The sequence below is a fragment of the Brienomyrus brachyistius genome, chromosome 3 (assembly GCF_023856365.1).
Source record: "Brienomyrus brachyistius isolate T26 chromosome 3, BBRACH_0.4, whole genome shotgun sequence".
Classification (NCBI taxonomy): Eukaryota; Metazoa; Chordata; class Actinopteri; order Osteoglossiformes; family Mormyridae; genus Brienomyrus; species Brienomyrus brachyistius.
This window is the reverse complement of record NC_064535.1, coordinates 37,120,659-37,133,750: the sequence shown is the minus strand read 5'-3', so window position 1 is coordinate 37,133,750 and position 13,092 is coordinate 37,120,659. Positions and strand designations below refer to the sequence as shown.

The following is a 13,092-nucleotide window of genomic DNA, read 5'->3' as shown; positions in this document are numbered from 1 at the left end:
GTGGGCGAGATGGTGGCTGACGGCTCCGCCCCTGAGCGGGCGAGATGGTGGCAGGAGGTTCCGCCCCTGAGCGGGTGAGCTCACTGCAATTTATACCCGATTAACCATTTCTGAGAAAATTGCTGTGAAAATTTAAAAGAATATTCAGGAAAGGAAATTAAAACGCAATGCTCTACCAGCCGGGATGATAAATGCCATTGGTTCATAGGCACAGTAAAGCAATTAAAGTGAGTGTATCACTAATGAAGACGTTTGCCTGTGGAGCCACACTGGGCTTCTGATACAATGCAAACCATCAGCATTTGGACCTGATCTCCATTAATGGAAATTAGAATAAAGACTTAACCCACAACCCAGTGGCTGTGGATCTAGTTTTAGTGTAAGAATGAATGACTGGATACAATTACCAGAGAAGACTCTTCCGAGTTGAATTATTTTAACAGAAGGTTGTTAAGTAAGTACAAGTTAACTCGGTAAACTTAAAACCCTCTCCATATGTGAACAGCGAGGGGCGCTGTTGGTCACGGGCTATAAACATGAGAATGGAGACTTTAAGAGAATTTAAGATGATCCACTCATGGTGAAGAAGAATCTCGCCATTTATGCCAGGGAAAGAAATCGGATGCGCCGCCCTGGCCGATGTGCTGCTTTCTGAAAGACCCCACCCAGCAAGATGATCCCCCTGTTGGCTGAAGCTGGGCTGTGGTAGGGGAGGCACGTGACTCCTGATTGGGTGATCCGAGCCAGGGAGGGAATTTAGCGGGCGAGAGCGATACCGGTATTTTAGGGTCCGAGCGGTGAAGTCGCAAGGGGCGACCTTGTGTGACCTGTGACATCACACCAGCGGACATCAGGGTCGTGAGGAAAGCAAGCAATCTAATTAGAGTCTGAAATCAGATCATTACCTAATAGCTGAGCTCCACACCGGGGGGGGGTGACTGGGTGGTGTCCATCTCGAGATGGCATCTGAGCTCCTGCATCTTCTCCAGGAGGCCCTTTGAGACCCACCAAGCCTCACCGCCTTCCCATGCTACCCCTGTATCTGATCGGCCCCCAGTCTGTGCACTCCTGTACATCACAAACTCTGACCTCCTAGGATTAGAGGTCAAAGGTTAGCCCATGATCACTGCTGATGGTGGCATTGGGTTATGCCAGTACACCCCTTTCGGCCTCTGGGTATCGAGCAGCGCTTCAAAAAGCCATGACAAACATTTTGTATTTATAAGAGTCTTATTTAAATATTTAAACAAGCTTCGAGGTATTTTATAGCTAAGCGCCTCAGGGGAAAAGGCTTGTTCTTGGATTGTTTCCTAGGGAAAGTGAAGGTTGTCTTCTTCACCAACACGTCACCTGCTGCCCAGATGATGGTAAAGCTGTTGTGGTGTTTATGGATTTAAGCCTGCTCACCCTGCCACGGCACCCCCATGGCTCCGGGGCGGGGGGTGTGGAAAACTGCTTTACGACGCCTGCCGGAGACCTTACTGCCTGTTAATTAGAGTGCATAAAGTTTCCAGCCTTGTGGAGCCCATTAAACTGTGAAGGGGGCTCTGTAAAGCAAGCCTCACTGTTAAATTGAATTATAGCCCCGCCTCTGTGTAACTGAATGGAAAGCCGGGGGGAGGGGGAGGCTCGTGGAGAGCTTTATCTTTATTTTTAGCATCGTGCTAACGAGGGTGGTCATCAGCAGTCGTAGGGGTTTTGCTCTGAGCTTCAACACCAACCCCATGCTGGCGGTGCACTCATCTGTCTCTGTGGATGATGGAGGGGTGTGTGGATGATACAGGGATGATGGAGGAGTGTGTGGATGAAGAAGGGATGATGGGGGCGTGCGTGAATGATGGGGGGTGATGAAGTATGTGTGTGGATGATGGAGGGATGATGAAGGATGTGTGTGGATGATGGAGGGATGATGGGGATGTGTGTGGATGATGGAGGGATGATGGGAATGTGTGCGGATGATGGAGGGATGATGGGGGATGCGTGTGGGTGATGGAGGGATGATGGGGATACGTGTGGGTGATGGAGGGATGATGGGGATGCGTGTGGATGATGGAGGGATGAAGGGGATGCATGTGGGTGATGGAGGGATGATGGGGATGCATGTGGATGATGGAGGGATGATGGGGATGCGTGTGGATGATGGAGGGATGATGGGGATGTGTGTGGATGATGGAGGGATGATGGGGATGTGTGTGGATGATGGAGGGATGATGGAGGGTGGGACTGTGGATGAGACTCCGGTTTGATGGATTGATGCCTTGATGAACGTGTCCATAGGTTGCATGAATGCTGTTTGTCTCATACAGAGTCTTGATTGTAATGATTCCTTGGCAAAAACAATTTGGTAATTATCCCAGATTAATTTAGGCTGCACTGCAAATGACTTTGCAAGGAAGAAGTTTAGAAGAAACAACTTTCTAAGTAAAGTGATGGTTAAAAGTTTAAAACATACAACTGAGATGTGTGTGTGTGTGTGTGTGTGTGTGTGTGTGTGTGTGTGTGTGTGTATCAGCATTCTGCTGGTTAACGTCAGGTGTCGTTGAAATGACATTCTTGCATTAAGCGAGAATGTAACCCCTAAACAGCGATTTCCTTTCCCGTTGGCCCTGGCCAGTCCCTCTGGGTCAAGCGAGATCACCCTCCCTTTCCCACCCACATATGATGTCAGAGCAGTCCTGCTGTCATCTTCATCTTTTCTGACGCTTACTCGGTGTTGCTTTATGATGTACTCGTTTAAAATGGAGCATGGCAGGCGGCCAATGGCTGACTCTGCAGACATTTTGATCTGGATGATCTTTACGTCTCTGTGGATAAGAGCAACCTGTATAACATGTAGGTAAATCTAGAATGTAAGCTGCCAGGTATCTTCACGAGATTGTGGAAGCCTCTCTCTACAGCCTGCTGGCTTCCTTCAGGAGATTGTGGAAGCCTCTCTCTACAGCCTGCTGGCTTCCTTCAGGAGTTGTGGAAGCCTCTCTCTACAGCCTGCTGGCTTCCTTCAGGAGATTGTGGAAGCCTCTCTCTACAGCCTGCTGGCTTCCTTCAGGAGATTGTGGAAGCCTCTCTCTACAGCCTGCTGGCTTCCTTCAGGAGTTGTGGAAGCCTCTCTCTACAGCCTGCTGGCTTCCTTCAGGAGTTGTGGAAGCCTCTCTCTGCAACCTGCTGGCTTCCTTCAGGAGATTGTGGAAGCCTCTCTCTACAGCCTGCTGGCTTCCTTCAGGAGATTGTGGAAGCCTCTCTCTACAGCCTGCTGGCTTCCTTCAGGAGATTGTGGAAGCCTCTCTCTACAGCCTGCTGGCTTCCTTCAGGAGATTGTGGAAGCCTCTCTCTACAGCCTGCTCGCTTCCTTCAGGAGATCGTGGAAGCCTCTCTCTGCAACCTGCTGGCTTTCTTCAGGAGATCGTGGAAGCCTCTCTCTACAGCCTGCTGGCTTCCTTCAGGAGATCGTGGAAGCCTCTCTCTGCAACCTGCTGGCTTCCTTCAGGAGATCGTGGAAGCCTCTCTCTGCAACCTGCTGGCTTCCTTCAGGAGATCGTGGAAGCCTCTCTCTGCAGCCTGCTGGCTTCCTTCAGGAGTTGTGGAAGCCTCTCTCTACAGCCTGCTGGCTTCCTTCAGGAGATTGTGGAAGCCTCTCTCTGCAGCCTGCTGGCTTCCTTCAGGAGATTGTGGAAGCCTCACTCTACAGCCTGCTGGCTTCCTTCAGGAGATCGTGGAAGCCTCTCTCTACAGCCTGCTGGCTTCCTTCAGGAGATCGTGGAAGCCTCTCTCTGCAACCTGCTGGCTTCCTTCAGGAGATCGTGGAAGCCTCTCTCTGCAACCTGCTGGCTTCCTTCAGGAGATCGTGGAAGCCTCTCTCTGCAGCCTGCTGGCTTTCTTCAGGAGTTGTGGAAGCCTCTCTCTACTGCCCTGCTGGCTTCCTTCAGGAGATTGTGGAAGCCTCTCTCTACAGCCTGCTGGCTTCCTTCAGGAGATTGTGGAAGCCTCACTCTACAGCCTGCTGGCTTCCTTCAGGAGATTGTGGAAGCCTCTCTCTACAGCCTGCTGGCTTCCTTCAGCTAATATCGCTCTATAAAATATCGCCTCTTTTTAACTGTTGACCATAAGTAAGAAGTGTCCACTTCATCCCAAACTGTTTATTTATCGACTCGGACTCGGTGTACACTCCCTTCTGTCCTTGGCAGTGGCTATTTCCGGATGTAAACACTTTCTGTCCTGCCCATGTGCTCTGGCAAGTGGCCTGCCCTCTCAATTTGCATGTGGATAGCAGCCGGCCTTCACTTCCTGTCCTTCACTTCTTGGTCTTCACTTCATGTCCTTCACATCCTCTCATTCACTTCCTGTCCTTCACTTTTTGTTCCTCTCAGCTGCCCCAGGCATGTCCATTTTGTCCTTACACAAACTGGCTGCAGACTTGTGAAGAACGTCACCTCACCTTGTTGGGCGAGTAAGGGCTCGGACAACAGGCCTCTTTGATGACAGGCAGCCGACACCTTTTCACACACTTGTCTATTCTGCTTTTTCATTGGTGGGGTAGATAGCGACCAAGAAGGAGCTCGCCCCTGCCCTTTCTTTAGGTCCCATGTGGGAGATCCTGGCCATGTGAATCGTGTGGTTCTCGCCGAGCTTTCCGCTTTTCATTCCTGCAGGGACGCGACTGCTAACGAGCCCCCCATCGGCTCCCCCACATTCCCCACCACGCATTCCTCCATCCTTAAGATCGCAGGAAGCATTTTTAGTCGCTAATGTAAAGGAAAGTTACATACAGGTCGGACTGCATAAATATTTGCATTTGGCCCGAAAATACGTTGGTTTTGGAGAAGCCCCTCTCTCCCAGCCAGTGCCCAGTGAGAGAGTGTGGAGTTTGGGATTTATGGAATACTATGCTCTGCACTCCTGGTAATGCCCTCCTATGGGAATATATTCAGTACAATTTCCTGGAAAAAGGGGTTTGTGAGGTTAATTAGCATGTTTTAAGTAAGAAAGGATGCCAAAAATAATGAACCCAAAATTGCTTGTGAGCGGACAGGCAGGCCAGGGGTCAGTGGGAGATGTAATGAGTGATGGGAGGGGACATTCGGTTTGTCGTTTTCCTTGATTCTGCCAAGGTCACCAGAGGACTGGCGTGTGCTACCACCACCCAGCTAGTCTGTCGCCCGGACTAACCACACTGGAGTGAATCCTCAAACGCCCTGAAGGAACGCTGTCACTCTGACCCTGGGGATATAACTCTGCTCCATCTTCCAGGACCCTCCTGGCTTTCTCTTTCCGCCTTGGTGGTCTGGACGCAGACAAGCCACCTCACGCCGACACCAGATGAAATTCGGCGCTGGCCGATATTTCGTGTCGGATCAGTTATACTGCAAAGCATGTCTGCCGAGAATTCGGTGCTTTTGGAAAATGTTATTGTTTCATTTTAATTCGGCACATTTTCATGTTTTTCACAGTGTTGTACGGCAGACGTTCAAACAGCAACAGTAACGTCTCGATCCCCCATGAAGGCACCTCTTAAGTGACACAGCAGGCGTCTCATCGGCCTGGTCGTGTGCTACGATGAAACCCCACCTGTGCTTTGAGATTTCAGGGTCATTCGTGTCAGTTTTGCAGCGTCCCTCTCATGCAGCATGTGCTCTCGCCAGGAAGTGAATCGCCTGTAACGGATCATTTGCGATTGCCTGAGGTTTGTTCGTTTCGCTCCGGCTGGGCAAGACTGAAGCTCAGCTGGGCCCAGAAAGCCAGAAGTCTTTAGGCTGATTGAAAGGGAACTAGCTGAGCTGAAAGCCAGATCAGACCAATTACCGAGAGAGGGCTCATTCTTCTGACATCTTGTGCAGAGGCTCTGTTTGCTTTTGTGGGTTACGGTTTGATCTCTGCTCATTTGTGTAGTTTCCTGCTTCATTTTTCTGTCTTCTGCGGTTAAAGCTTCTTAGACGGGCCTGTTTATGTTTGGTTCCTGAATAACAAGTGGCCAGCTGTCCACCTGCTCCACACTTAGGGTGTTTTCTGAATCACCGCTTAGAGAGCGGCAACTACAATGCTAACGTTTAACTCGGAGGGCTGGCAGCGTTCGGTCAAAGGCAGGGTTATTCTGTGATGCGTGTACCATGTGTGATATGGGTTTTCATCTACAGAGAGGGCTATCTAGGTTGTAGGACCTGGTTGCTATGGAAACAGCCAGCACCTCTCTCAACAGAGGCCTTGAGCGGAAACCGGCCTGTTCTGAGAGGACTTTGGAGAGTGCGGAGAATGAGGGGCGTTCTGTACGCACCCACTTCACCTACACAGTGCATCAAGCCCCCCCCTCCACTGTCTCCCCCCCAGCTGATGATAAGATCCAAGGCAGGTTGGATGAGGTGGTCCTGCTGGCCAATTGTGGCATTGCACCGCTCCTAACAGAGAAATGCAGAGTGGGGAGGTTAATTTCAGTTGGGGGGGGGGGGGGGGGGATGCAGGAAATGGCAGACTTGCAGTGCTGACGCTCACACTGCGTTACGAACAGCTGCCTGGGGCTGTGGAGAGATACTGGACACGGCGAGATGCAGTAATGACCACGGTGACACGTAGGAGGCGCTGATGCCCTTGGGGCTTGGACTTACATGCCGGGGGGGTGGGGGGGGCGGGGGGGGGGGGGCATCAGTTCTAATTTATAACCAGATGGCAGCAGGATATTGAGGGTCTTCAGGAAAAATCAGTGTTTCCTGTATGAAATCAGTAAAATGTGGAGCATTAAATAAAGCAGGTAAATAAAGCAGGAATCTGCCTCGTTCAGGCCCCTCTGTGGCAAGAGGTGGCCGACCTGCACCAGGAAGCCTGCAGATTGTTCTAGAAAAGGCACAGTGGGCCTGGTGTGTGATTCCTGTTACAAGCTCCGGGGTGTTGAGATGATGGGGGGGGGGGAGATCGGGGGTGCACTGAGCCACAAGATGACATCATCACAGACGTTTGTGACCAGCATGTGTGTAAGGACACAGGCATCTTCTCTAGATGATTCCATTAACACACATAACTCCCAGACAGTGTTGTCTATCTGGTCAGCGTTCCATACGCCGCAGTTTGGTTTGACCTTTTCTGATCTTTGAATATCAGAATATCTTTGGATATTTGAATATCTTTCACTTGCTTGATGTTCCTACCGATTCTAGTCAGTCTTACTGTATAAGCATTGAATTAAGGTGTATTATAGCTTGTTTACTTGCGATACAGGACAAGTCCCTGCGGTATGTACCTTCCTGTAATGTTAAATATTGATGCATATAAAAGTAAAACATTGTATGATAATCTAATAAAGCACATAAGTGGAATGTGGCAGCTTAGTCACACCTTCATCTTGGCACAATGTGAGGTTTTATTTTTCATCGCCAGGCTCCGCTTCGCACACTGAGAGAAGAGTCCGGAAATCAGTCTGCCATTATAACCATGTGATTCACACCTCTGTCCTTTATTTTGTTTGTTTTCCTTTTTTCCCCTTTTTGAAGCCAGCTTGGTTCCATTTTGAAAAGACGTTTTAAACAGCTGCAATTTCTAATTTTGTTTGCAGTGTGACTGAAACATTGTTCACTTTCGGGCAAAGCAGCAACGTGGGTCTCATACCTCACGTTAAGGCACGTAAAGAGCATCTGTAAATAATACATTTCAGTCACTTGTTTAAACTAACTAAGAACTACAACAAAACATTTATCCCTTATTTCCTTAATTATCTGTCTCTCATTTATGCACTTTCAGACTTGCTACAAAGTACAATAAAACAGCATTTTGTGGCTCCTGCTGATCTCATGAAGGGTCTCTACGGGGAACGCAATCCTAGGTTTAGATGCATCCAATATCTGCTTTACTGTGTGTTCTTAACAAGAGGCACCATGTTTTACCTCATTACGATCAGTGTCATGTTTGCCTGTGCCAAAACCGAAGCTGAGGTCTCTCTCACACACACACACACACACACACACACACACACACTCACGTCTCAGTGACGTCCATTCTCACGATCCTTCTACGGATCTCTTGACGCGAGTCTGAGGAGTCGGCAGCTTCTGGATGTCGGAGCCCAGACACGGATAAACGGAATGAGTGGAATGCTGAGACTTGTCAGGAACGTGACCACAAAGAGGAAGAGGGAGGAAGACTACAGACATCAGAGTACACTATGGCAGTCGACCCCCCCCAGAATGAGACTTAGGTGGAGCATGATAGAAGAAGGGACAGTCCATGGTGCAGCTGGGTGACAAGGGGTTTTTATTGGGATATGAGGACAGGGTGACACTGGAGACGAAAAGGACCATGAGAGGTCAGAATCAGGCAGGAAGGGTGAATGACAAACAAGGGCTGGAGCTGCACGTGAGGAGAGCAAAGGGGACACAAGCAAACCTCTACGACAGTCTAACAAAGCTAGTAACACATACAGCAAACATGCAGGAATCAAATGCGACAAGCAACTGAGGAAAAGGGCAAGAGCAGGAACTTAAAGACACAGATAAGAAGATCTACACGATCTACACGATCTGCACAACACCTGGGCACAGAATGTCCGACAAGGTGAGGCCAGTCTTTGGCCAGCCATCCGCTGAGCCCATTTAGCCACACAGTGGCCTGTGGAGTAGAGGAACACACACTAGTGACTATGAAGGGTGCTAAAGCTAAGGGGACAAGTAGGGGAACGCAGAACAGGATATCCAGCGACATCAGCTGGCCAAACAGGGAAATGACAGGCAGGACAGAGGAGAGGCTGATCCTGAGGAGAGGCTGATCCTGAGGAGAGGCTGATCCTGACACACAGGAGAACAGCTGTTCTCCTGTTGTTTTACCTCGGACTGGTTCAGCCCTACTGTGTTACAGTCTTTATACAGCCAGCCGATTTCTGGGGAGGTACAGACGAGTCCTGTAAAGTGCTTGATGGCTGTGTGTGTGTATGTGTGTGTGTGTGTGTGTGTGTGTGTGTACAAGCCTCACTTTCTGCTTGTGAACAGCAGAAGCATCCTCCCAGTTCGGGAAACAGAACCAACACTTAGTAAAAAGCACGAATACTCACTGTCTATCACCAGCAGACCCTGTGACTTGAAAATGTAGAGGCCTCAGTAATCCTGCGGTCCAGGGAAAGGTTTACCCATCGGCTCCAGGCCACATTTCCTCAGAAATGTCTGGTATTAATACCCACCCTGTCAGGCTGAGTGTAAGAAAGTTTATCTTTTGGGTACATGGTTTGTGTCTGGTGCTAGTTAACAGCTTCCTTTAAAATAAGCAAAGGTGAGGGACTTTAGAATATAAGCCTAGTATGTCTGGAATGCAGCTGGAACGTGTGAAAGTATCATTTACCCTTTGAACTAACCGTGAATACAGGAAACCAGCGTGAATGTGACAGGGAGCTCACCCCCCCCCCCCACAGCCATGACAGGAAATTTCATCAGAAAGTCCCAGACGGTGAGCAGAATGATAACCCTGCATCCCTGTGTAGAGCCGGCCAGCACAGTAATGCTGTAAACGTAGGAATTTTGGCCAGGTGTGTGCGTAGTGCCATCATAGCCGTGTTTTGCGGTGACCCAGCTACAGGAGGCTTCCTCACCAGAGCGCCGGTGTCGTCCATCCCTGACCCACACTGGGGTCTCCAAACCAGAGCTGGCATTTACCAACACTCACGCCACACACATGCGTGGAGCCCCTGAGGTTTGGGGCCCCCTGCTGGCCGCACTCGTTATTTGGGAGATACTGAAGCGGCGTGTTCTGCTAACCAGCTAGCTAACTGCAGTCTTTTCACTCTACTCGCTAGCTATTTATTTGGCTTTATTTAGCCTCAAAGTGACTTTATGAGTGAAAAAGCACATCTGGTCTTGCCCTGTCCGATGTCGCCCTCTGAGTTTGTCATCAAATCGCGAGTCCTGGATCATAAGCGAGAAGCACTGGAGTGTCACTCTGATCCCGTGTGATTTAGTGACTCTAAGTGACCTGAGCAATGTCACACATTCTCAGGGACACAGACTTCCTCCGTCCTGGGACTTAGCCCTGCCGCCCTGTGGTCACATGTTCACGGTCATCCAGCCACTGAGCTAGCTGCCCTCTCTTCTGAGAAAGTCACGGGCAGAGAGCTAGCCATCTCACATCTAGAACATTCCCGTCTCAGGTAGCATTGCCAACCACAGGCCGTGAAGTAACAGCAGCCCCAGAGTGAGCTCCTCGCCGCTGCGGGGAAGGAGAGATGTGCCTATTGGTGGGAGCGGTCAGGCTTAACGAGGCCCCGGAAATTAGGCTCCGGTGCCCCGACTCCGCCAGCCCGAGTGAGTCATGCCTCCGGGGAGGTTGAGGTAATGCGTAGCGTAATTACAATTCTCCCACAGCTCGCTGCCTCGTTAAGAGCAGACAGACTCACTTTGGGCGCGGTCCATGAGGGACGTGGCCCAGGAGCCAAACTTCTTAATGGGGTAGGTAGGTGGGGGGGGGAGGATGGGGGTACATAAAGAGCGGGATGCTGTCCGAACGCCTGAGCGTTAAAATAAATGTGGGTCTCAGCTCTGAAAAACGCTCAGTTTGAACACGGAAGGTGAATTTCTACAACGATATTGTGTTTGCAGCGTGATGATCTCTTGCCAGTCCCGTACCTTGGGGAGAGGACTCTCCCAATTTGCATCCTTGGAGTTCTGGGAGGATCTCTGCAGTTTATGAGTTCTGCAAAGCCTCAGATTTTTATCGCTGCATGTGCGGCGCCCCCTCCCTGCCAGAACAGCCTCCCTGTACAGTGATATTAATAAAGCCGTCCGCATACGTGCCTTTCTGATGTTTAATCCTTGCTGTCTCACTGTGAGCCAAAAGCTACTTTTATTACCTTTTTGCTGCCCTTCAGCAATAAATGTACAATATTATGGGATGTCGGTGAAGTTTCTTTTTAAACAATAGTCCTGATTACTGCCTTTGGGTTGGCAGAGTGTCATTGGGGAGGGCAGCCCAAGGCCCCCATGGGTGGGAGAGTACTACAGAGACCAGCCAAGACCGCCAGCCCCCCATCCCCCCCAAATTCCGACCATCACTGCATCTTCTGGTCCTGGGGAACCGCAGACTCCTCCAGTACCAGCTTCTGAACTGCGCTGGACCCACAGGAAATGCAGGCAGAATTACAGAAAGCGAGAACCCCGCCGTCGCTCCCGCCCTGCGCAAAGCGGCCACCCGATACACGCGGCCTTCCTCAAAAACCGCTTCTGTTATTTTGGGCGTCTCGTACAGTACCAGACCGCTGCATTTTCAGTAGCCGGCACCTGGCCAATCGGCGAGCCCGGGTGACGTCACGTGACCATTGGCGTAGGTGATTCGCCACTGCTCTGAGAACCGGAGCGATCCCAGAATGGGGGGATGGGAGGAAGCGCAGATGCCCAGCAGACGGAGGGAGCCTGCTCGCCGCCTCTGGGGAGATCGTGTCCTTTAATGAAATGTTCTTATAATAGCTAACGTGCCCAGCACCGTGGCCCCCATAGTAACTGTGATGCGTGCCGGTGATGTCATCGGCGCTGCCTGTGAAGGACGAGCCCAGCTGCCAAGATGTGGGCAGGGCCTGTGACAGAAACAGCTGGCATGCGGGATTAGTAAGGAATAGACCTTTCTAGAAAGTGCCTCTGTACCAGCTCACGGGTCGGTCCTTCCTGCAAGTCAGCAGAAGTGATTCAGCTGTGGGAAGCAGGAGTAGGAAGAGCAGATGTAGCAGAGAATGCTGGGATATGATGTGAGGGAACGTCCTGCTTCCCGATTGGTCGTTGCGTAAGAGTGGCACTGCCCTTGGCACAGCTATGAACTGTGCATTTTCCCATTGCTTTTGTTCCTGGAGCGCAGTACTCCAGCTGTCATGGCCTGTTGTCTGAGAGGATCTTCACAGATCTTCCAAGCACAGCCCCACAGCTGCCTGCACTGTGCTCCTGCTGGTTACTCTCCTGTCCGCAAACTGGGCCCAGAGCTGTACATCGTCCGGGACGCCAGTGGTCTGCCTTGCTCCTGGTGACGGACAGGGTGAGGGTGTTGCTTAAGGGGGGAGCAGTGTGCCCCTGCGTCTAGCAGCATCTGCTACCTGTCACAGCGATCTTCTGTCTTCCACGTCCCTCCAGCTGTGGAGACAGGAAGCAGTGCCAGGTCCAGCCCAGACCGCTCGTGAGTGAGCATACGCTGCCCCGCCCTGTTCACAAACGCTCACTGTTGCATCCAAACTTCCCATCTGTCTCTTCAGATCTGTTAGCTGCCATCACATCACTCTTTGTTAACTCTGAGCTGAGGAGATGGACGTATCTCCTGGCTGGGGGGGGAATAATGCATACAGTCATTAGGCAATGATACGTTTTAAATTTGTGAGTGACAGGCGAGGGGCATTCCATATCCAATCAGCTTTCAGATTGGGCAGGTGCCCCTGTAGCCCCGCCCCTGTTAGACCCCTACTTGTTAGTCTATGGTGACTCTCAGATATGTAGGTTTTGTAGCCTGGTATCTAAAGTCGTGTCACCTTGGCAACACCGTTGGCCTCACGAGACAGAGAGCTTCCTGTCCCTGCGTGTAAATGACCTGACGCCGTCTCTCCCCGCTGCCCTCCTCCCGCTGCCCCCCCCTCCCGCCTCCCCTGTAGTTGTCAGGCACCAGCGTGACGGTGGACATTGCAGTGATGGGCGAGGCCCACGGGCTCATCACGGACCTGCTGGCAGACCCCTCGCTGCCGCCACACACCTGCAGCTCCCTGCGCGCCGTCAGCAACCTGCTGAGCACCCAGCTCACCTTCCAGCCCCTCCACCGGCCCCGTGTCACCGCTCAGGGCTCCTTCGGCGACACCTCCGGCTGCTCCGACTCCGAGGACGGGCTGGATCGCGGCGAGAGGCTGACCCTACCCAAGGTAATGCTCTGCGCGTACGACACCAGCTTCGGGGGAGGTGTTTATCAGCTCCTGTCACTCAGCCAGGGCGACTCGGAACGCACTGATTATTCATTAATCTGCTGCACCTGTGCACCCCCTCCTCCCCCATGTTGCCCCCCAACCCAGAACAGCAGCAACAACAGCAGGCCTGTGTATCACACTCCCGCCTCCAACTGCATTCCGAGCATCTGACACCCCCCCACCCCCCCCAAACCCTACATTCTGTTCGC

At 51.4% G+C, this 13,092-nt stretch overlaps 1 protein-coding gene across 1 annotated transcript in view; it reads left to right on the top strand.

Annotated features, from left to right (window-relative positions):
* LOC125739446 (cGMP-inhibited 3',5'-cyclic phosphodiesterase A-like) overlaps nt 1-13,092 on the top strand; it is a 53,184-nt gene that overhangs the window by 25,046 nt on the left and 15,046 nt on the right. Inside the window, exon 2 of the mRNA XM_049009569.1 lies at nt 12,581-12,841. Coding sequence (XP_048865526.1) covers nt 12,581-12,841 — 261 coding nt within the window. The remainder of the gene's footprint in view (nt 1-12,580; nt 12,842-13,092) is intronic.